Source organism: Oncorhynchus nerka, linkage group LG16, assembly GCF_034236695.1.
Source record: "Oncorhynchus nerka isolate Pitt River linkage group LG16, Oner_Uvic_2.0, whole genome shotgun sequence".
NCBI classification, from domain to species: domain Eukaryota; kingdom Metazoa; phylum Chordata; class Actinopteri; order Salmoniformes; family Salmonidae; genus Oncorhynchus; species Oncorhynchus nerka.
In genome coordinates this window covers 22570887-22596471 of record NC_088411.1, presented here as the reverse complement: position 1 = coordinate 22596471, position 25585 = coordinate 22570887, and the positions used below count along the sequence as shown (strand labels likewise).

The 25585-nt window shown below is 40.6% G+C and overlaps 1 protein-coding gene and 1 long non-coding RNA gene across 3 annotated transcripts in view; one reads left to right on the top strand and one right to left on the bottom strand.

Annotated features, from left to right (window-relative positions):
• LOC115144271 (protein tweety homolog 2-like) overlaps positions 1-18828 on the top strand; it is a 121049-nt gene extending 102221 nt beyond the window's left edge. Inside the window, exons 7-15 of one of the 2 annotated variants that reach the window (XM_029685175.2) lie at positions 388-457; positions 615-670; positions 13560-13652; positions 13745-13837; positions 13992-14134; positions 14511-14702; positions 14913-14991; positions 16350-16376; positions 17091-18828. In XM_029685175.2, coding sequence (XP_029541035.1) covers positions 388-457; positions 615-670; positions 13560-13652; positions 13745-13837; positions 13992-14134; positions 14511-14702; positions 14913-14991; positions 16350-16376; positions 17091-17171 — 834 coding nt within the window. In that variant the 3' untranslated portion in view covers positions 17172-18828. The remainder of the gene's footprint in view (positions 1-387; positions 458-614; positions 671-13559; positions 13653-13744; positions 13838-13991; positions 14135-14510; positions 14703-14912; positions 14992-16349; positions 16377-17090) is intronic. The other variant, XM_029685176.2, reaches the window with a different exon arrangement.
• Positions 166-6714, bottom strand: LOC115144272 (uncharacterized). Its single transcript, XR_003865800.2, has 4 exons — positions 3121-6714; positions 2777-2975; positions 1897-2662; positions 166-1821 (listed from the first exon to the last, which is right to left on the bottom strand). It is a non-coding gene; the product is annotated as an uncharacterized LOC115144272 (long non-coding RNA).
• Positions 18829-25585: the final 6757 nt, after the last annotated feature.

The window sequence follows — 25585 nt, the reverse complement described above, 5'->3', positions numbered from 1 at the left end:
CTGCTGCAGTTGTTGTGATGTTGTGACACTAATGAAGGGAGGGAAACTCCTGCCATCTGAAGTAAAAGAACACCGGGGCACATAATACATTAATGCATAATGAATTCCTTCACAAGAATAATTATAGACAGAGCAGAGCGGCCGGTATGAAGCACACACACACACTCTCTCTCTATAGGCTTTATGGAACAATATACTCACAAACAGTTGGATTTCGAGAAGAGGCAAAATAGGCAGCTTTTCATCTGTGGTATATAGAGGCTCATTAGTTGAACCCCGAGAGACCTGTACGTATTCCTATTAAACACAGGAGGGGGGGTGTGTTTGATAGACTACTTTGACACTAGTTTTGTGGTTTTTAAAAATGTCCTTTCTTCTTGTGTTCAGGGCACCAGTGACTTCTGTGTGATCCCAGACAAGTTCATCATGAACCAGACCAAAGACCTGATCAGTTCTGGTGAGTTAAAGACAAGCTATGCTTTTGATGTCACTTTAATGAACCTGTAATTACAAGGTGTTTATACCCACCCCGGGCTGTAATCACATTATACTTAAAGAGATCAATGTTATTGCTGAGTCTTTCTGACTTGTTGGTGTCTCCCTGTTCTCTACAGATATAGTGCATTACTACCTGTACTGCAGCCAGACCCTCCCCAACCCATTCCAGCAGGTAATACTCATCACCAGCAGCACCGGGTCAATGATACCTGCTTTGACCTTTCTATCTCCCTGTTTCTGTCTCTTTCTCTCTACCTTTATCCCCTTCTGTCTTGTACTCGCACTCTCTCTGTCGCTCCCTCCTCCTCCTCCATCCCTCCCTTATGGTGTTCAGTAAGGTCTCCAAGAAGGAGAGGTGGTTTTTAGGTCAGGGCAGTGAGAAGTAGTCTTTCTCTCTCCAGCCTCAGCTAGCTCCATAACCCAGTAGAGTTCAGATCCTATTATGCTGTGCTTGTAGACATGCCCCGAAGGTTCAAGAGAATGCAGCAACAGAGTGCAGGCAAGCGTTACCCAGCCTGCTCAGTCAGCACACATTCACCTGAGTATGGAAGCAGAGATCGCTCACTGAGACACACATACACTCACAGTTATTGGATCGTAGACATGCCACCGAGACAAATTCTGAAAATGTCTAGATCAAAGGAGATCAATTATGGCTGCTGCTATGGCTGCTGGTTTGGGGTAATTGACTGTCTCGCTTCAATTAAGGACTGTCTGTGCCATTGGGCACTCATTGTCCCAGTCTATTTTGTAATGGTTGGGGACACTCAAACTGTTGTTTTGATTTACTGTGATGTGACAGGTTAACCCATTAATGATGTTAGATGTTGTTTCATGGTTTAAATCTACACCGCAAATTCTCCAGTGTTAAAAATCATAGCAAAATGAACACCGTGTTAAAACAACACTGAAAGTGTTGCAACTGTGGTAGTGTTTCCTCTGGAAAATGTGTTAGCATGGCGCAGTGGTCTAGGGCACTGCATCGCAGTGCTAGCTGTGCCACCAGAGACTCTGGGTTCGAGCCCAGTCTCTGTCGCAGCCGGCCGCGACCGGGAGGTCCATGGGGCGACGCACAATTGGCCTAGCGTAGTCCGGGTTAGGGAGGGTTTGCGACTCCTGTGGCGGGCCGGGCGCAGTGCACGCTAACCAGGTCGCCAGGTGCACGGTGTTTCCTCCGACACATTGGTGCCGCTGGCTTCCGGGTTGGATGCGAGCTGTGTTAAGAAGCCGTGCGGCTTGGTTGGGTTGTGTTTCTTTGATGGAGAGCCGCATGCAGGCGGCTAGATGCTCTCCCTGCAGTCTGTTCCTCAAGTCTGTTTTGACCTGCAATAACAGAAAGAACAATAAGAGAAGGGAGAGGGACAAAGAGGATCTACTTTCACATTTAAATGTTCTTACTCGTTTCATTGCAGAGAAGTCCCTCTTACAATTAACGGAAGACACTGGTATAGTCAGTGCAATTTCTGCCAACTGGCTAAGGCAGGGGTAGAGCTGCCCCCACTCAAATTGCGAGGCCAGCTTTGTCATTGCCGTCAGCTGATTCAACCCCTGAAATACATGAAAAACAAAAAGATGTACAGCATTAAAGAAGAGCCAGCAGAGTGGTAGTTCAACAGGAAAAAGGGTTGGGCAAAACTGGCCTAAAATGTTCTCTTCAAAAGATTGTCACACTCATTCGATACTGTGAATGCTCCAACTAGCACATGTTGCTTGTAAGAGGGCCACTCTTGGAGCACAGCAGCCTCTGGCGCTTGCAACAAACTGCCTGGTGAGGAGGATCAGGTTAACGGTGTTTATCCTCTCACTGGAGAACGAAGACTGAGTTCCCAACACACTGAAGGCCCCCAGAATCTCCAGGTGTTGGAACCTCTGGTCTAGGCTGTCCTGGAGGCCCCCAGAATCTCCAGGTGTTGGAACCTCTGGTCTAGGCTATCCTGGAGGCCCCCAGAATCTCCAGGTGTTGGAACCTCTGGTCTAGGCTATCCTGGAGGCCCCCAGAATCTCCAGGTGTTGGAACCTCTGGTCTAGGCTGTCCTGGAGGCCCCCAGAATCTCCCGGTGTTGGGATCTCTGGTCTAGGCTGTCCTGGAGGCCCCCAGAATCTCCCGGTGTTGGAACCTCTGGTCTAGGCTGTCCTGGAGGCCAACAATATATGGATCCATGACCTAATTACAGCACAAAGCAGAAAATAAGTGATTAAGAGCTGTTTGTTTTAGTTTATCCAACACGCACAATGTAACATTGGTTTCATCACAACATTTGAAAATAAATGTTTTTACCTCCTCTCTAAACCCAGCTCAGAACTGCTTCCTGGTCTTGGTCTCCACCTGGCCTCTCCCTCTCCTCCTCCTTGATGTTGAATGCGCCCAGACCCATTGGGACATCGAGGTCCTGGTGGAGTTAGCTCAGAAATGACCCCGGGGGCTGGGAATCACCAGAATGTTTTATGGCAAGGAGTGATGCCATTGTCACAGGGACCTACAGCAAAAGAGTTGTTTTGCTTGAAGTAATTATAATGAAGTGTCAGAAGTTCTTAAATATTTAATTGAGTAGTGCTGTCCTTTGACTCTGTTAAACTGAGACATTTGCCCATGTTTGAACATGAAGATAGAAAATAATGTACCTGCTCTTTTATGGCCAGGAAGTTTACATCCTCTAATTGGAATATAATTTGAAAGCCACGTCAGGTGAGGCAGCACATCCGCCAGCAGGTAAAGTGCTGCCACAAATCTGTAGAGTTAGAAATGTTTGTCACTCAACAATGATACATCAATTGACAATACAAAACAGGTTTTAAAAGCCACATCGTGGACCACTCAAATAGAGTTGAGACACTGAAAGCAGTAATAGCAACATAGTACATTATTTAATTTGGAGTCCACTATAATCTACAATACATCTAGGCCTACCTGTACGTGGCACAGAAAGTGTAGAGCAGGGATGCAAACTGGTGAGGGCCCTAAAGGTGACACATTTTTGGGACACTGAAACACGCAAATAATTAAATATATATATGTGTGTGTCACGATCGTCTGTAGAATTAACGGACCAAGGCGCAGCGTGCGTAGAGTTCCACATGTTTAATAAGTGAAACTGAGCAAAACAATACAGAACAAACTAAACGTGCCGTCAATGCAGTGTTCACAGGCACTACACAAAAACAAGATCCCTCAACAAACAGGTGGGAAAAAGCTGCCTAAATAGGATCCCCAATCAGAGACAACGATAGACAGCTGCCTCTGATTGGGAACCATACCAGGCCAACATAGAAATAACAAAACTAGAATGCCCACCCTAGTCACACCCCGACCTAACCCCAAAATAGAGAATAAATTATCTCTAAGGTCAGAGCGTGAGAATATGCTTTAAAACGCTAATTTCTAGTGGCTTTTAGGCTGGATCCCATCTTGAAATTCAGGTTTTAACTGTACTAATTAAACAACAAAGAATATGATCTACATGAGCCGTGTCTGTATATAAAATAAAAAGTGGTTAATGTGAACCAAACTCATAGCAAAAAATTAAGGAAAGCAATCCAATGTTATTTGTTGCCTAGACTTTACTGCGAAAGACACGCAAGTCCAGAGAAAAAAAACAATACACTAATATTGCAGTTAGCCATGACAGCCTTTATAATAGAACGCTTGTGACCACATACATGTAAATATTGCACTTGGGGAAAAAACATCTTAAAGTAGAAATAGAAGAAAATAAACAGGCATTCTATTTTTGCTCTATTATTGTGGCCACTATAGTAGACATTGATTAAGGGCACAAGGCTACATGTGTGCAAAAATAACGTTCACTGAGTAAAAGATAAAGTAATCCCCCCTCACTCACACAAAAGTGTTACAGTATGATGTCAAGTTCAACATAAAAGCAATATCTTTGGGCTACACTGCGTGTTATTACATTGCACACTTTCTGCCTGTACTACAATGTGCTAGCAGCAGAGCATGAGACCCTTTGTTGGCATAATTGATCTTTCAGGCAGAGTGCATCTGGCATACCACTTTTTATCCACCTTATTGAAAAAGAACGAAAGTGTGTGGTGTTCCTTTTCACCTCTATTGGCATCCTTAAGCTAGGCCCAGCTCCAGCTACACTTGATCCCTGAATCCACTTGTTTAACAAGCAATGCCTAATGTTCACCTAATTCTCTCATTCTGAAAATTAACCACATAGAAGGAAAACATTTGTTCATAGATAGCTAGCTAATGAACTAACTACTAACTAGTTAACATTTCACACAGATTGCCAGGGTCCAGTGAGAAACTAACGTTATAGCTTGAGGAACGGCAAGGAGACGTATACCAGTTAATACTATAGCTAATTGGTTCCTCGAACTAACGCTGCTAACGTTACCTCATCTAATGTTAAAATGTTAATTCAGCAAATTTTCACACCATAAACTCCATTATTTGATCAGCTAATGTTGCTCAACATTTCTCTGGCTAGCTAACGGAGAATTCGATCCAGCTACTGTAAAAAGATACTTAACAATGCTAACAATTCTTGTTCCACCACACTTGCTTCCTCACCTCAAACTTTCCAAATGCCAGTTATTTTTCGGTTACAGCTCATGAAGTATGCTTCATCACCTTCTCATCTCCATCTCCAGGCTTGTCACCTACCTCTTCGTTGTCGTTCAGGGGACGCACTAGTGTTGTAACTCGCAAACTGCCTTTCCACTCTCCGCTGTCTTTCCAGAGCACACGCTGATGCTGCAGCTAGCAAGTTGGTTGTCTCTTCTCTCTTCAGTTGCATGCTGCATTCTGTTATGTGAACGACTGACTGAGCCCAGGATCGAGTCTTGGATACAGACCTTATTGCGCCAAACATACATCACTGGTTCGCTTACAGCCATTAGTGACCCAAACGCAAAAACAAAACTAAAATTCTCATCGAATCTACACGAATCACGTAGTTTACCTATTTTGCATTAAAAACTGAGAATTTTGCCCAAAGGTGACTAGTTTGCATCACTGGCGTAGAGGCCCTTTGCAGTTGGGCACCGGTTCACCTCCACCTCCTCAGCCAATGCCACAAACACTGCGCTGAGGTTTCGCTGAGATCAGCCACGGCCAGGTTCTGGGACAGCCAGCGAACATCCTTTACTTCCTGCAAAATACATTTATTTTGAGTGTAGATGCAGTACGTAAACAAGATGAGACCAGAGTAGCCAAGCGAAGGAATGTGATACATAATCTCATATAGGGGACGTCAGCAAATCAGGCCAGAGCAAGATGGTGGGCAGGACAAGCCACAGACACCATCCACGGGAAGGCATCCTTTAGCTGTTTTGACACACCACTATGTTGTCCTGTTTGAAGATGAGAAAAATGATTTGTATCACAAGACATAGTATAGTGTAAATAGTAGCTTCAGTCTTTACTAAGTCTGTCTTAACAAAACGATAACTCTTATAAAATAAAATCGGTATTTCCCTTCTAAACTGGGTAGGTATGGGTTTTGTTCTATTTTTATTGTCATCTTTTCTAATTTTTCTTCACCAACGGTCCTAATGTAATGTCCATCCTTTTTCTCAACGTCTTTCTCTTTTTTCCCAGGCCTTCCGTTAACCAGGGCAAATCTCCCATTGGCCACAGCCTAACAAGCGACCTTATTGGTCAAAACTTAAAAGTAAAGAAACCTATTCACTTGTAAATGACCAATTAATTATAAAAAATAAACTCAATACTTGGTTCTACCAAGGGTATTACATAAGACTTAGTGTTGTGTCCATACCAGTCATCACCACAGCCCCATCAGTGCCCAGGTCGTACAATCTCTCTGTTGGTATCTTTTTGATCTGCAGCACCTCCTTGATGGTGGCAACAATGGTGTCTGCCTGGCCATCAGAGACTGACACCAGGTCCAGGAACTAGTTTTAAAGGTGTCCCTCCTGGTCCATGTATCTAGAAAACATACACAAATCCATAAACCATTTCATTATTACTCATGGATGCAGTGTGACTGTAGAATATCACTATTCAAAATAATGTTGTAACTCTTATTGAAATATAAACCTGACATGTAAATCCAGCTGCTTATTAGTTGCCACAGCTGTAGTTTCATCAGCCTCCAGGCCAATGGCTACAGATGTCTGAATGACATGTAGGATCGGCTCCTCCACAACTTGAGCCAGCATCTTCAACATTTCTTTCACTATTATGTGTGACCTGTAGTTTGTGTTCTTGCCAATCTTCATGTAAATGAGAACAATGTGAAGTAAGTCTGGTGACATTTAAATATCAAGTGAAAAAAATATGAACAAAAACACAGAATTGTGGAGCACTCATTCACCTTGAGCTTTGTGAAATAGTACCAAACCCAGCAATTCAGCAATGTCCAGCAGTTCTGGGAAGTTTGTGTGATGGGCCTGCTCCCGCTTTGTTAGATGGTACAGATTTTTAAAACCCCCAATGACGGCCTCATGCTCAAGCACTGTGGTTGGCTCGAATGCAACCATGACTGAGGAGCCTGTGAACAGCAACAGACATGTGTTATTATTGAGCCATGGTTAGTGCACAATCTGAGATCTTTTACATTAGAAGGCATTTTGAGAAATGGAAGTATCCAATATAACAATCTTTACCTTTTGCCATCATTGCATGAGCCCTGGCACTTTCCATTCAATGCTCTGTCCCTGGGTGCCGGTTAATATAGTCCAGGCGATTAATCTAGCTAGCTAACTTGCTAAACTAGTAACGTTTCTATCATCAACATCCTTGTGAATATTGGATAGCTAATTGCCGTTACATTTGTGGCAGCAATATTATAGATCTAAATTAAGTTTAGTAGAGTGTTTAGGCTATAGCTAGCTTATGTAGTTAACTAGTTGGCTAGCTAATGTACCTTTCTTTCAGTTTCTCACACAGGTGCACTCTGAGGTGATTCAAGTTAATTGTGTTTCGCACCACAGAGCTTATGTATTGTGTGCAGGTGCATTCTGAAGTGATTCAAGTGAATTGTGTTTCTTGCGCAGAGCGTCTGTATTGCACACTGGTAACTGGTGCGTGTTTCTTGAGTTGCTTGCTGCCTGTCACAGCTCACAGAACTAAATAGCCTTCAGAACTGTATTGAACCCAGACAGATTATTTATTTACCAAGAAATGAGAATATGCTTTACAGAACATATGTTTGGTAGAAATATGTTTATTTTGGTGTGGCAGCAATGATTCTACCATGGCGCAGCGCCACACTTAAATGAACACACAGGGAACACTGGTCTGTGGACACATATAGACACCAGAACAGTGTTAAATTAGCACACTGGTTGGTGTAGAGCCTTATTAAAATATTTACAGAGTGCCTTGTCTTTCGAGAAAATTGTAGAGTTACCACTCATGACTATTTGTTAGTGACAGAGACATGGTTGCATTCATCCATTTCGGTCCTATGGACATTACCAAGTGAGATCCTATATGTTGTCATCATTTTTTGTTATTATTTAACAAACTACCTTACATACAGTATTTCATTAGGCCTTATTTTGAGGGCCTAGTTTTACTCTAACACAGGGGCCTCGAACCTGTACACAAGGGTGTACCCTGTAGGATGTTAGCAATCATAATGAAAGGTTTACACTATTCATCTATGGCAAAGATACTTCTATGTTTCCCCTTTCATCTGTGTCTGGTGTTAGCTAGCAGCCAGCATGGAACAAAAGAGGAGAAGGGTCGTTCAAAACTCTGACATTGTTGTCATGTCAACACATCCATCAGTGCTGCTGTGAACTGCATCACAAGAGACATGCCAAATTGGGAGATGCATAAAAAAATGTTTTGTTGAAATTGATGCAATTTCAATATTGTTTGAGTTTTTGTATATCACCGAATTAGCTTACTGCAACACTGCATCCAAGTTCCTGGTAGTTAGCCATGAGAGAAAAGGTATGTTTTCTCAAATTTTGAGCATTTCCATCCCCAAAAATATTCTGGGTAAAATCTTAGTCTCTCAAAAAACTATTTTGCATTGGAATCAGAATGACTGTTCGGGATCGTTAAAGAGGTGATGGGTTGGAGAGGCTTATGCTGCCACCCACTGTATTAACAGCAGAGGTGTAGACATACTGGTAAACAAGAATACACCCTTTTCCCTTATATCCCAGCGCACAGACCAAAAAGGCTGTTTTCTCATTTTGAATTATACCTTACATGGTGAAAATACACATTTATTTCATTGTATATCCTCCCAGGGGTAAATCTGATGTTTTCAGATATAGTTCAAGCAATATTAGATCAAATCCAGACGGGAACTATTATTTTAGTAAGTGACCAAAATCACACATTCAGCAAGTTAGACCGACACAGCAATAAAAAAGGCAAATTCAAGGAGCCTCCAAAGAGGCTGCACATTTTTATCTCTACAAATAATTTACAGGACAGCTGGAGATTACTATTCCCAATGACAAAAGAGTACTCCTTTTTTTTTTTTCAAAAAAATGCACTCAAAAATATAGTAGGTTCAAAAATCCATGACAGTGATATTGGATAATTTCCTGTATCATGCTTAATTACAACAGAAAATACATTTAGCGGAAGAATATGGAGAACGAACAGAGCACTTCTTCAAGACCCAGAATTTTTTTTTTTACCTTTACAAATGTAAAAAATACCATTACAAATGTAAACATAGAGGACAGAGAAAAGTCAACACTACACAATTTTGTATGCTTTTCAGGAATACATTAGGGTAATGATAATCTCATACTCAGCAAAAGTTCAATCTGAAATAGAAATGAAAATTAAAGAAAAATAAATCACTATTTTAGGAAAAGCCCATAAGAAATCTTTACAAGGTAAAGAAGAAAATACAATTTCTTAACTTAAGCGGAATATGATCTTTTACTTTTGAAGAGAGACAACAACCAACAACTACAGTTTAAACTGAAATAAAGTATACTCTTTAATGGCAAATAAAGATGTTGATTTATCAATTATAGCTGTTGATTCCAAAAAGGCATTTGACCATCTTGAATGCCCTTTTCAAATAAAAACTTAGGAAGCCTTCAACTTTTCAGCTGAAATAATTCATTTTATGAAAATATTTTATAAATATCCTGAAGCAAAAATATACTCAAATAATATATTTTCAGATACATTTTCTTTAGAAAGGGGCACAAGACAGGGATGTCCTCTCTCCCTGCTCCTGTTTGCACTGGCAATTGAACGGCTTGCAGAAAGAATTAGACAGGACCCAAACGTATACGGTATCAGTATTGGTAAACTTGAATATAAACTAAACTTATTTGCTGACAATCTCCTGATATACCTGAGTAATATTGAAAACTAAAATCTCTCCTTGTTAAAAATATATTCTGAATATTCTACAATCTCAGGATATAAAACTAACATGGAAAAAAAAAATGCCAATAGAAAAAAATTCAAAATAATAACTCATGATCTACAGCAATCCTTTAAGTTGTAACGGTTTTGACTTGAGGTTATTATTTATAGGGGTGCCAGGTAGGTTGTGCCTACCAGAGAAAACATTGGTTTCTCCTTTTAGTTTGGGTGGGAATGAGTCCCATCTGGTCCGTCAAGTCTACACCAATACAAAGGACTTATGTAAAAGTCAAGATGGAAATAAACTTTTCATAAACCCTTAAAACATTGGAAAGAACTTCAAAAACAACTATATTCTTTTGCGTGGGTTGTATTAGCAACATCAATGATTACACACACATATAATAATATCACAATGAGTTCTGGTTCCTCCAGAAAAGTCCTGTACCTCGGGCCTAAAAAGAGTCCAACCCGGTAAAGGAGTTCAGTGAACTCAAGTGACTTTTGTCGCAATGTTTGTCCGTTCATTCCGTGTAGAGTAAACCCAGTATTAAACATACAATCAATATAACAATTATTTTACCACAGAACTTTAATAAAGCGTATCAACTCTTACTAAGTCCTCAACTACAACTAACTACATAAATCACAGTATACATCAAAACAAATGAAATACCGTATACAAAAAGGTGGTAGTCAGTCGGTCAGTCTCAGACAATCCAATCCGCCAATAGATCTCCAGCGGAGAAAGGCCACGAAGAAACGGAGAGGTGTAGTCCAAGGACGCAAAGAGTGGATCCGATCCTGGGTAAACTCTATTAGGCTACAAAACACACGTTTAACGGCAACAAAACAACGGAATAGAGAAGTTTAGGGAACTGAGAGTTGAACACATCCTCAGTCATGTCTCAATCACAACCCCCACTTTTGGGCAGCTGATGCTGGCTATTTAATTGGGAATTAAAGGGAAAGCGTCCTATTGGAAGGAGCTGCACTGAGACGGTTCAGAAAAATTCAGGGCCTTCACAAAGTGGACCACAAAAAATATGAAATCATTATTATGCTTAATAAGTGACAACAAACAACAAATATATAAAAATAACTTTATCCTATTACTCAACAACATGAAAGCAGATCTAATTAAATGGATCAATCTTTCCATGAATCTTACATGTAGTATAAACCTCTTTAGAATGTCCTGGCTCCCAATGTTTTTATACTTATTTTCACTAATACCATTTACCCCATCAAAGGCATTCTTTAAAACAGTAGACACAGTCATAACAGACTTTATATGATCAAATCAAAATCATAGAATAAAAAGGAAAGTTTTACATCTCTCTAAATTGTATCAACTCGCCACTCAATGCTTTTACCTGCAACATATTGTTAAATGCACTAAAGAGGAACAATGGGTACATATTGAAGATGTGCATGCTCATCCCCAGAATATTTTCACTTGTCTATTTTGAAAGGATTAAGCTAAGAACATTAACAACTTCATAATTAAGAACATAAACAATATAGAATCAAATTAAATGGATTCTACAACAACCAATATCACTCCCTAAAAACACACCCCTATGAAACAATCCTTGGACAGCTTTTCAGAATCCACCGATAAATTGGCCCACATGGAAAACTAAAGGCATAGAAACTGTAAATGACTTGTTAATAGGAAATACAATTATTTCCTTGACAGAATTAAAAAGCAATTGTGGGCTGACCAATGTTTAATTTATTTTATAAATGCAACTTAAAAGTTTTATATCATGAAATTTCATTCTGAAATCTTTTTGACATCAGAGCAATGTTGAGGGAGTCCTATTTGAGTCAGAAAAGGATAGTCATATGAACGGTAAGATATACAAAACCTTGCAGAGAGCTGACAATCTCGCAGAAAATATATTTAAACTAACTGACATTGGCACAAGATGGAGTGTTGGAACATAACTAACGAAATTATAGTTAACGAAAATGTACGCTTAATCCAGTATAAAGTCATGTTTAATACAAGAGACAAAATTCACAAATTCTACAGCACAACAGCAGAGACATGTCTTAAGTGTAAAACTAACAATGACTAAATAATTCATGCCTTCTGGGAGTGCTAAGTCCAAAAGTTATGGGCAGAGTTAGTAAATTGGATGTCAGAAGTTTTATGATTAATCCGTCCATCTGTACATTTCAAGACGCTGCATATGAGGGTATGGTTAGATACCCAATGGGTTAGACTATACTTTTCTTGTCAATCATTTTGAGAAAAAAAGTTGACTTAAAAACTGGAAATCAAATGATCCTCCATTGTTAATAAGGATCCGCCCCTTTTTTCTTTTCTTTTTTAGCCTAAAGTGACATACCCAAATCTAACTGCCTGTAGCTCAGGATATGAAGCAAGATTATGCATATTCTTGATACAATTTGAAAGGAATCACTTTGAAGTTTGTGGAAATGTGAAAACCTATATATTTAAACAAGCAATTCTCAAAATCAACCTGCAGTAGAGCATGCTGGGAAATATGATAATGATGGTTGTGGTTTTGGTTCAATGTGATTGTGTATGAGTTTCAGGCCCCTGTTTCCAGGTAAAACTAGGCCCTCTAAATAAGGCTTTATGAAATACATATGGTATTGTGTTAAAGAATTGTGTTTTTATGACATATTCGCTTAGGATCTCGCTTGGGGATAGTCAATAGGACCGAAAATGGATGAATGCAACAACCATGTCTCTGTCACTAACCAATAAAGTCATGGGTGGTAACTCTACAATTTACTCGGTAGACAAGGCACTCACAGTGTGTTTATTTAACACTGTTCTGGTGTCTATATGAGACCACAGACTCATGACTTTCAGTGTTGATTTAACGCTCTGTGTTCATTTTTTTGTTTGTTTTTGAACACTGGAGAATTTGCTGTGTAGGGTTGGAGTCATAGGGTTCATACTACGCTCCCAGATCAGTTTCTAAGGGGTAAATTCATGTGGTTTACAGTCTACTTGCTGTTCTTGGGTGGAGTGCACAGGGCAAAGCATGCAGATTCTGTTGGATGAGACTAACTTGCTGTTAATGATTGGCTTTTGTCTCCCTATGCTGGACAAAAGCTGAACTGACAAGCCCACTAGTGTATTAAAGTTATAATCCATCCCAAACCACAAATTCCTATGATTAACAGTGTTAAATAACACTAATATGTGAAAACAATATTTTTTGTTAACACATTTTTCATTTAGTTTTTATAGTAAGGTTGGTAGCAACATGTGAAAAATAGTTGTGGAAATTTGTTGCAAATTGGCTTGCTCTCTGCCAGAAACTCTGGGCTGGCAGGCTAGGTAGCTAGCTAGCCAACGTAAATACACACATTAAGTTAATATGCGCAAGCGAAATATAAACTTTGTCATGACGATATAAACGGATGGATGTGCTCTATACAATTATGCCCATACCATCTATTGGCTGATTTGGCGACTTGGAGTGCAGGTAATTGTCTTAAAAGCGTTATGAAATGTGATAGTGTGTCATCCCCTATCTCTAGTGAGGAGAACCATGTAGCTATGACGCGTTCTACACGATTTCCGATTTCACAGATGGGCCACTGAGAAGTTAAATCATTTTTACCCATTGACAAAACATTGGCTTTTACCAACCTGACAGGAGTTTCATGATGGTTTTTTCTGTGGGTGGATTATCCCTTTAAATGTACACTACCCAGAATTTGGCATGTTGTTTTGTGTGCATGTGTGTGTGTGTGTGTGTGTGTGTGTGTGTGTTTGCAGTCTCTGACCATCTTCCAAAGATCTCTGACCACCATGCAGATCCAAATACAGGGCCTGCTGCAGTTCGCTGTGCCTCTCTTCCCCACCGCTGAGGTCAGTGTTGAATTTACCTGTGGCATAATGCGTTTACCTGTGTAAGCATATAACTTTTTGAGTACTGAATCCTACACTTGTCTTCTCCACAGAGAGACCTATTGGGCATCCAGCACCTGCTCAACTCCTCAGAGGCTAGCCTCCACCAGTTGACTGCCCTGCTGGACTGTAGAGGACTCAACAAGGTACAGGACACCACCACTGAATCCCACGGCATGGATATAGTTCCTTGTGACAGTGGCTCTGCTGTGTACATCTATTCACTTCACAACATGTCTCAGAGAGATATTTTCTGCTATCTGCAAATGTGTTTGTTTGTTTCCTCCCTCCACACTGTAGGACTACCTGGATGCGCTGATCGGTGTGTGTTATGACGGGGTGGAGGGCCTGCTATACCTATGCCTCTTCTCTATCCTGGCAATTTGTGCCTTCTGTGCCATGCTGTGTGCCATCCCCCGGGCATGGACACATATCGCCAGCAGGTCAGGAGGTGCCCTCCCACTGAGTCTCTTTCATTACATTTACATTACATTTTAGTCATTTAGCAGACACTCTTATCCAGAGCATTTTGCAATCAATGCATTCAAATAAAGTAGATAAGACAACCACATATCATGATCACGAGAATAGCAAAACCAGTGCTAGTAAGAATCACAGTCACTATCTTTCTCTCTCTCTCTATCACCCTTTTATAGCTCTGGATAAGAGCGTCTGCTAAATGACTTAAATGTAAATGTTAAATGTTATAGAACAAGAGTGTAAACATCCATTGTGTTTATACTGTACATACACCTTACCAAGTCACTAAATCATCCTCAAAATCTATGCCCCTGACCTCCAGCCTTCCTCTTCTCTCAGGGAGCGTGATTATGACGATATAGACGAGGAGGACCCATTTAACCCTCAGGCCAGACGCATGACGACCCACAACCCCAACCTTGCCACCAACGTGCACAGCTTCTGCAGCTACAGCAGCAGTATGGGTAGCCAGAGCAGCCTCCACCCGCCTGCCGCACAGGCTGGGTCCAATGCCCCCGTTTCAGAGTACATGTGAGTCAGAGTCCAGCCCTGGCCTGGTGTGGAGTGTATGGTAATGCACAGCTATACGTACTGAAGCTAAAGTAAAGCTAACTGTGAAATGTAGTCATCATGATTGCTAAGATGACATACTGGCCCAAAGTGCTATGTTCTTGTGCTGTGGACACTTTTTTGGTGATAGGGAATGTTTGTTTAACTCACTGATTCGCTCTCCCTTCTCAGGAACCAGTCGGCGCTGTTCGGGGGGAACCAGCGGTACGAGAACGTTCCTCTGATCGGGAGAGGCTCACCGCCCCCCTCGGTGCGTTGGGTCCCAGAGGCCATGTCTTTCTTGTGATGTCACTCAGGGTTGGGGTCAATTCCAATGAGGAAAATTTCAATTTCAATTTGAAATTTCAGTTTGCTTTCTGAATTGACTGAATTTATATTGATCCCAACCATGATGCCACTGTCCCACATACTCTCAAGTCAATCAGCATTGTAATACTGATCTCTCTCTCATCACCAGGGTTTCTGTTATGTTATTTAATTGATTCAGTGACCTGGTAGGACTTGTTCCTGTGTTTACTTTCTGTTTGCAATGTCAACTCTGGTAAAGACCTGACAGCTGGGGCTCAGACTGCTCTTTAACTCTAGCTTGAGGCTTTTCCCCTAATGATGCTCTCTCTGCCTGATGCCTTCTTTAAATTGCTCAAGTCAGTGTTACTTAGACTTGAAGTTGGTCTTGTCGTTTGTTTCTCACGACTTGTGACGAGAGTGTTTTTCTCATGATATGACATCCATATGATAATACATTTCCAATACTGAAATCCATCAGTAAGTATTTTGATCATGGTCATAATTTTGATGACATATCAGAGAGCACACTGCTGACTTTGTGCCTTTAACCTGTCTATCTACCATAACTGTAGATTGCTGACTCATTACCCAAGTAGTAGGACAGTGAAAGAGAAGTTTAACATGGACATAGCATGTTACTTAGACCAATGCCCAGGGGAGGATGTCACAGGTGTTAGTCCTTATTTGGTCACTTTCCTTCTCTCTTAAAGTATCTCTCTCCCCTTCTCTCTTTCACCTTCCTCTATGGCCTCGTAGTGGCAGCTCTTTAGATCTATTCTCATTTCCTGTCGAGGAGACAGGCCACGTTTTTAGGATGAATACATCAAGCTTAACCATTCAAAATGCCTGCTGTGCCTAATTAAATTTGATAAAGAGACATATCATGCATCTCATATATTATGGGTATCTACTGTAGCTGCCTGCCATCCTTCCCACGGGAAGACGTTTTTATATTTGACTGAAAATAAGGTTTATTACCTGAGACTAATGATGAGTCCCAAATGGCACCGACACAACATCTTATTTATTTTATTTGAAAAGCAGTGGATTGTATAGGGAATAGGGTGCCATCTGGGACGAACTCTAAAGTGTTAAACCGTATCAACCTCTGTGCTTTCCCCTGCCCTCTCACTCTACTACCATTTGGCTGTGAGGATTATGTCATGTGGTGCCTTTCTGGACCCATATCTACCTTTCTGCAAAGCGTGCACTCTACCTTTTCAGCTAACAGCTTCTTTGATATTTTTTGTTTGTTTGTTGTTTATATGTTTGTTTGTATTTCATTTCTTACTTCCTTATTTTTTTTATCAACTTTTGGAGGTATACACTCAGCAATTTAGAAACAGAGTAAGTTGTTTTCTGTTCCTCTTTGGACCTCTCTACTGTCTGAAGGACAAGATAGACTCCCAATTGCTTTCTCCCTGCCTTCGTTTAAAATCATCTCTTTTTTATTTACCTCCATTTTCGTTTTGGAACTGCATTTTCTATTTCACCTCTGGCATGGCTTTGAACTGCAAACCTTACTGTTCATGACATCATCATGGTCATCATTCCAGTTGTATGTTTGACCCAGTCAGGTCTGTTTCCCCGTGCTGTTGGGAGTGTGGTGGTGTACCCTATCCTCACATCTCCTCCCTGGGTTGGGACATGTTTTCAGAGACACATCGGCAGCCCTATGTGTGCATGCCGCAAACCTTCCCTCTGTGTAATTCTATAGCTGTTACCGCCATAAGGTGCCGAGCGTCAGGCTTGACGTTATGCTTGGTCTGGTGCTATAGAATTCTAGAGTCATGGTATGCCCCTTGTCTCACCTACCGCCTGAGAAGGCTTGATCCATAATAAAGGTACCTACAGTGTTGTCTGACTGATAGTCCAATCAATGTTTGGCATAGACACAGTATTGTCTCCCCTAGCTACCTACCCTTCCTTCCTGTCTCGCTGGTTAGATACTGTTCTGAAAGAGTACTATGTTATTCTATACTGTTGTGCGTTTCATTCACTATAAGTCACCTGGTGTTGTCTCTTATTGTGTGTCCTGTGATATTATGTTTTCCCCTACAGTACTCCCCCAGCATGAGGGCTACTTACCTGTCCATGACTGAGGACCAGATCAGACACTTTGGGAATGATTTCCAGGCATAGAGCTGCTCCTCCCTCGATCTTCATTCTCTTTCACTTCTGCCATCTCCGAGAGGGGTCCTCAAACAGGCGAACACGCACACACACAAAAACAACTACTCCAGCAGTGTGTGACTCTGTGGCTGCTGCACGGACCCTATCCTCGTCCAACTCACTGGAATGGACCAAGGCCTGATATGAGGAAAGGTGTCACACACACAGTTGTCCCATCCCAAACCCCAGAGCATAATGTGTATGTCTCAGTCACCGTGACTCCAGCCCATATTCTATTATATGATTCTATTCATTCTATTTGCAATAATGATATATTTTAAAAACACTAGCTTGATTCATTCACTCCGATGAGACAAAAGCAACTTTTACAATAAATTACTTTAATAATGATCTAAATTGTTCAGGAACGAATGATTTGTATACATCTATTTTGAAGTGAAACGTCTTATAAAACATATTTTAAGAATTGAAGCATGTTTTTGGGCCTATAACCACTCCCTATTCTCCAAAACAGATTTTCTGTCTATGACTGCTTGTGACTATTCCTCTCTTGCTAAAAGACATTCTCTACCTGACCTCTTCAAAGACTTGATGTGGACTGCTGAACTATCTGGAGGAACCAGCCACAATATATTAATTATTCAAATCAAAAGAAGGAACCATACCATTCTGTTGATATCTGAAATTGGCCAAGCACAAGGACATCAGAAATTACATTTTCACATTCTTAGAACTGAATACTGTAATTTCGACTGTCGGAGGGGTCCTCCTTTTCCCTCCAAGGCAACAGACAACATATGCCATAATATTAGTTATATGTTTCCACATACAGTTGAGACCTAAACCTTGTGAAGCACAAACTCAACCCTGATTGTATGGTAGGGCCTGGGATAGTGACCCTACACAATGCCCAACACTGATTCTTCGCAGATACCCCTCTGTGTTGCTTGCTCTTCTCCATTCAAAAGGTCTTGCACAGTGTCTGACACAGGATTTTATGTTTTGAGCCATCATTTCAACGACTAAGACATGTTACAAATGTAATTTGTCCACATACGGTAACTGATGCGCATTTAAACTATACTGTATGTTGACTTCTGTAAATACCTTGTACGTTTACAGATTGCTGTGTCTTATTTTGTAGTATTTTTTATTCATTTTAGGGTTGTCCTAATGTGCCACTGGTTGTGCGATATCTGTAGCTTGTTTTAAACCAATAAGCCCTTAGGAGAGCCTTGCTCTGCCATAATATCAGATATTATTTTCAGAGGCCGTTGTAAAATGATGGCATTCGGTTGGATGTGTATTGTAATAGTACCATATCAACTTGAGTTTTGGTCATGACTTGCAAGCGGCTGCAAACTATCATGGTGAGAGAAATAGTGTTCAGACAGCAGTTTTAACCTTACTAGTGATCCTTTTCTTCCATTTTGAGAAAACATATCATCATCCTCTTAATGAACAGGCCGGTTTGAGCTATCGTCAGATAATGTTTAATTCTGTAGGATTTTATAATATTATTTTGTTTGTTTTGTTAATTTTTTCAGTTTGAATGCATGTGAAGTAGCACTGTCTAGAACCATTGAGAGTGGTGCTTGATGTGTATCTATCCTCAGAGATGGGATATAATTGTGAATTAATAATAAAATACTTTTGAGTATTCTCATGTTGTGTTTGGTGTATCTTCATTCTATGAATGCCTTATGCACATATTTTTTTTAAGTCCCAAAATGAAAGTGTGGCTAACCTGACCGACACTTTGCATAATTAAGTGGATGTGAAAGACCATCAGCCTAAATGTAATGACGACTTGGTTAGCCACACAGGTGTACAGGGCAAATATAATTTGACATAGTCATTGAGTTACACCAAGCTCCTGTGCAAACCATCCTTTTTCAAAACTCTGTCCTGGGGCTTCTTCTTCAATGAGGTTTAACTGTGGTTGGAATCCAATACATGTTGCATTACCTACTAAACTGGAATATACATTCCCTTATGTTTTGTTTGAAAAAAGTATATATATAAATATACAGTATATACAGTTGAATTCAGAAGTTTACATACACCTTAGCCAAATACATTTAAACTCAGTTTCACAATTCTTAACATTTAATCAGAGTACAAATTCCCTGTCTTAGGTCAGTTAGGATCACCACTTTATTTTAAGAATGAAATGTCAGAATAATAGTAGAGATAATGATTTATTTCAGCTTTTATTTCCTTTATCACATTCCCAGTGGGTCAGAAGTTTAAATACACTCAATTCGTTTTTGGTAGCATTGCCTCCAAATTGTTTAACTTGGGTCAAACGTTTCAGGTAGCCTTCCACAAGCTTCCCACAAAGAAGTTGGGTGAATTTTGGCCCATTCCTCCTGACAGAGCTGGTGTCAGGTTTGTAGGCCTCCTTGCTCGCACATGTTTTTTCAGTTCTGCCTACATATTTTCTATATAATTCAGGTCAGAGCTTTGTGATGGCCACTCCAATACCTTGACTTTGTTGTCCTTAAGCCATTTTGCCACAACTTTGGAAATATGCTTGGGGTCATTGTCCATTTGGAAGACCCATTTGCGACCAAGCTTTAACTTCCTGACTGATGTCTTGAGATGTTGCTTCCATATATCTACAACATTTTCCAGCCTCATGATGCCATCTATTTTGTGAAGTGCACCAGTCCCTCCTGCAGCAAAGCACCCCCACAACATGATGCTGCCACCCCCGTGCTTCACGGTTGGGATGGTGTTCTTTTGTTTGCAAGCCTCCCCCTTTTCCCTCCAAACATAACAATGCTCATTATGGTCAAACAGTTCTATTTTTGTTTCATCAGACCAGAGGACATTTCTCCAAAAAGCACAATCTTTGTCCCCATGTGCAGTTGCAAACCATAGTCTGGCTTTTTTATGGCGGTTTTGGAGCGGTGGCTTCTTCCTTGCTGAGAGGCCTTTCAGGTTACGTCGATATAGGATTTGTTTTACTGTGGTACTTTTGTACCTGTTTCCTCCAGCATCTTCACAAGGTCTTTTGCTGTTGTTCTGGGATTGATTTACACTTTTCGCACCAAAGTACATTAATCTCTAGGAGACAGAGCGTGTCTCCTTCCTGAGCGGTATGATGGCTGCGTGGTCCCATGGTGTTTATACTTGCGTACTATTGTTTGTACAGATGAACGTGGTAACTTCAGGCGTTTGGAAATTCCTCCCAAGGATGAACCAGATTTGTGGAGGTCTACAATTGTTTTTTTGCGGTCTTGGCTGATTTCTTTTGGTTTTCACATGATGTCAAGCAAAGAGGTACTGAAGTTAGGCCTTGAAATACATCCACAGGTACACCTCCAATTTACTCAAATTGTGTCATTTAGCCTATCAGAAGCTTCTAAAACAATGACATGATTTTCAGAATTTTCCAAGCTGTATAAAGACACAGTCAACTTAGTGTATGTAAACTTCTGGCCCACTGGAATTGTGATACAGTGAATTATAAGTGAAATAATCGGTCTGTAAACAATTGTTGGAAAAATTCCTTGTGTCATGCACAAAGTAACCGACTTGCCAAAACAATAGTTTGTTAAAAAGACATTTGTGGTGGTTGATAAAAAAAAATAGTTTTAATGGCTCCAACCTAAGTGTATGTACATTTCTGACTTCAACTGTACAAATAAAGCAACACATACGCTACCATCTAACCCTACACTAAAAACCCACCAACCTACTCCACTATATATACAAAAGTATGTGGACACCGCTTCAAATTTGTGGATTCGGCTATTCCAGCTGACAAGTGTATAATATTGAGCAGGCAGCCATGCAATCTCCATAGACAAACATTGGCAGTAGAATGGCATTACTGAAGAGCACAGTGACTTTCAACGTGGCACCGTCATAGGATGCCACCTTTCCAACAAGTCAGTTATTCAAATTTCTGCCCTGCTAGAGCTGCCCCGTTTAACTGTAAGTGCTGTTATTGTGAAGTGGAAACGTCTACGAGCAGCAACAGCTCAGCTGCAAAGTGGTAGGCCGCACAAGCTCACAGAAAGGGACAACCTGGTGCTGAAGTGCATAGAGAGCATAAAAATAGTCTCGGTTACAACAATCACTACACAGTAAGTACTGGCGAGTTTTGTTTCTGGAGTTTAAATTATTTTCCTCTCAAGTAGTGAAATGAAATCGTTTTAGAGTGTAATTATTACCAGTGGCTGCTAGAGTGGGAGCAAAAATACAGATTCAATTCTATTGGAGGAAAACAGTATGACCACGCCCACTAATGTTGGTTGAATGTAGATTTTGCCGCCGTTCTCCATTTGCAAATGTCTGGTGAATGGAAAGAGTGGACAGATCGAGAGCGTGGATCTGCCGAACATCAGTAGTCACTCACAGAACCGCAGAATTGATTCATTTCTAAACTTAATTGGAATTCCAGGTAAGTTCACTGTTATTGGTTAACTTTGTGTGCAAAGTACAACTGTTGAGCAACATTACAGCTAGCTGGCATTGTAGTGTAGGCTTACTGCACGATTTGCATAGTCAGATGCTAATGTGAGCATCTAGCTAGAGCCAATTAGATAGCTAGCTACAGTAACATTAAGTTATACCACTGTTAGTGGTTTATGGACAGTATGTACGCCCGGTGGATCGGTGCATCACCTGTTTTACATTTTCAACAGAGCGTTATTAGCTATTATTAGTAGCTAGCGGACTTTACTGAGTACTGGCATCAGGTTAGTCAGTGTAACATGAGTTTTACTCTGAAAAGCAAGCTCTTAGCAGACAGTTAGCGGCAGTTGGTCTGTGCTACATGTGTGTTTCACTCAAGTTTAGAGCTATTAGACCGTTTTTAGCTGCTGTTTGGTCGGTAAGACAGGTGCGTTTTACTGTGAAAAGAGAGCTGTTGGTAGACAGTATTTAGCGGCAGGCAGGTCGATGCAACACATGTGTTTTACTCTAAACAGAGCACTGCTCCTTGTCATTTGTGAATAACGTTATTTGTGTTAATGCAATTTAAATTAACTTTTTCTTGTCATCAAGGATGCAGGCTGTACGCAACTGAAAGTTTCACATTTCACACAATATCCTATGGAACAACACACTTATACTGATACTATATATATACTATATATTTATTCCCAAGTTCTCTCACGTCACCCCGCTCCTCCGCTCTCTCCACTGGCTTCCAGTTGAAGCTCGCATCCGCTACAAGACCATGGTGCTTGCCTACGGAGCTGTGAGGGGAACGGCACCTCAGTACCTCCAGGCTCTGATCAGGCCCTACACCCAAACAAGGGCACTGCGTTCATCCACCTCTGGCCTGCTCGCCTCCCTACCACTGAGGAAGTACAGTTCCCGCGCAGCCCAGTCAAAACTGTTCGCTGCTCTGGCCCCCCAATGGTGGAACAAACTCCCTCACGACGCCAGGACAGCGGAGCCAATCACCACCTTCCGGAGACACCTGAAACCCCACCTCTTTCAGGAATACCTAGGATAGGATAAAGTAATCCTTCTCACCCCCCCCTTAAAAGATTTAGATGCACTATTGTAAAGTGGCTGTTCCACTGGATGTCTTAAGGTGAACGCACCAATTTGTAAGTCGCTCTGGATAAGAGCGTCTGCTAAATGACTTAAATGTAAATGTAAAATGTACTGACACACTTTAAATATACTTACTTTATATTTACTGTTAAATTGATTGCAGATTTCCTTGCTGGTAATGAATAGAAAGCGAACATGTGCCTCCCAGATCACAGATCAGTCAAAGATTGGTTTATGTTTTGGGAGTTGTCTGATTATGCTCATCTGTAGCTGAGCTCATTGTCTTTGCCGGTCATGAATGGTTTTAAAGAATAAGTGACACTAACATTTGTAAGCAGCTACAATCTCAGTGTTGATAGTTATCTGTGGTGTATTGCTATAATACTCAGACTGCTGTTACAATAATTCAGTGCGTGGCAGTAGAAGACAGGTTGTAGACTGCATATAATTGGAATTGATGTGGAAAGAAGCACTAAGTCAGTTTTGGGGATACGATGTTCACGTAAAGATGACCTCTTGATTTCTGTCTTCTATTCTGGTTTTTCTCTAAAAAGAATACACAGCATATTTAATCAATAAGGTTGTGCAATCTTATTTTGTCTTCACAGTTGCCAATACATTTGACATTCCAACAAGACCTTGGTGTGCTGGAGATTTGTTTACCCCAAGACCCAAATCCTGATGGTGAGTTGCTTATTAGCTTAGAGCTTCACATTCATCCATACAGTCCTGGCTAGCCTAACACATGTTCTGAAATGTAAGTCAAGCAGATATATCTGCTGATTTCTTTTCTCATTTTGACATTTTTAAAATGGTCTTTGTTTTTGTGCTCACCTCTCCCACCCCTTTTATAACAGTAGTGGGTCTAATCAATTCCAAATGTTACATTTCTGCATTCCGCTTGTCATTATCAAAAGTCCTCTAATCATAATAATGGATGTTTCCACCTAAATTGTGTTATAATTACAGTGTTATTCACACCAGTTAAATGTTAACATGATTTCTAGATTCGTTGAGTTCCTCTGCAAGCAGCTCCTTATCAAAATACAGTGGAGACAATGAGGGGGACTCCAATGACACCATTATATTGCAGCAGATTCCTGCTACAAGAAAGACAGCTGGGGATAATCGTCTATCTCATGTAAGTACTGAACATTTCCAGTTTAAACAAACATTATACTTGCTATTTCATTGCTGTTTTAAAAGTGTTAGTGTGTTCCTTTTTTAAATTACTCCGACTTAGATGATTGAAGACATTCTGAAGAACAATCCTTGAGGAGAGAGGATCATGAATGAGTATGCTTGGACAAAAAGCCTGACAGATAGCAGAAGATGCGATATGGTCAAGATATTGGTTGCACAAATGACAAGTGAACATGGGATTATGTCATATCCTCATTACATACAGTGGGGCAAAAAAAGTATTTATTCAGCCACCAATTGTGCAAGTTCTCCCACTTAAAAAGATGAGGCCTGTAATTTTCATCATAGGTACACTTCAACTATGACAGACAAAATTAGAAGAAAAAAATCCAGAAAATCACATTGTAGGATTTTTAATTAATTAATTTGCAAATTATGGTGGAAAATAAGTATATATTTTTTTGCCCCACTGTAAATTTACTGTGTACCGAGTTCCAAACTGCCTCTGGAAGCAACAACAACGTCAGCACAATAACTGTTCGTCAGGAGCTTCATGAAAGGGGTTTCCATGGCCGAGCAGTCACACACAAGCCTAAGATCACCAGGCGCAATAGGAAACGTCGTCTGGAGTGTTGTAAAACTCGCCACCATTGGACTCTGGAGCAGTGGAAACGCGTTCTCTGGAGTGATGAATCAAACTTCACCATCTGGCAGTCTGATGGATAAATCTGAGGTTGGCGGATGCCCGGAGAACGCTACCTGCCCTAATGCATAGTGCCAACTGCAAAGTTTGGTGGAGGAGCAATAATGTTCTGGGGCTGTTTTTCATGGTTCGGGCTAGGCCACTTAGTTCCATTCTAGACGATTCTGTGGTTCCAACTTTGTGGCAACAGTTTGAGGAAGGCCCTTTCCTGTTTCAGCATGACAATTCCCCAGTGCACAAAGCGAAGTCCATACAGAACAGGTTTGTCGTTCGGTGTGGAAGAACTTGACTGGCCTGTAGCAGTATTATCATTTATTACACAACCTAACAACTTCACAAGACTTGAGCAATGCGCCAGTTTTAATTGGGTATGTTGAGTGTCATGATATCAGCAAGGTTTGTGTTACATCATTTATTCCCAAACTTTATTCCTAAAAAATTGTGCAGACCCCCAGGGGTACGTGCAATGCCGTCGGGGTACGTCAAATAAAAATGTGATTCACATTTTCAAACAGTCCATTTATATTTTCCAACGGGGCTATACATTTGGGTGATGTTTTTTTCTCGCCTGAGTAGCCTCGTTTCACAGCCAAAAATACAAATTAAACCATCTCGTGTTCAGCGAAATAACAATACAATGTCAAATATTTAACATCCAATGACATTAACCGTTACTCTCTTGCGGGAATTCCACTAACGGTCCATACAGTGGCAAGAAAAAGTATGTGAACCCTTTGGAATTACCTGGATTTCTGCATAAATTGGTCATCAAATTTGATCTCATCTTCATCTAAGTCACAACAATCGACAAACAGTGGTTCAACTAATAACACACAAGTTATTGTATTTTTCTTGTCTATATTGAATACATCATTTAAACATTCACAGTGTAGGTTGGATAAAGTATATGAACCCCTAGGCTAATGATTTCTCCAAAAGCTAATTGGAGTCAGGAGATCGCTAACCTGGAGTCCAATCAATGAGACGAGATTTGAGATGTTCATTAGAGCTGCCCTGCCCTATAAAAAACACTCACAAAAAGGGAGTTTGCTATTCA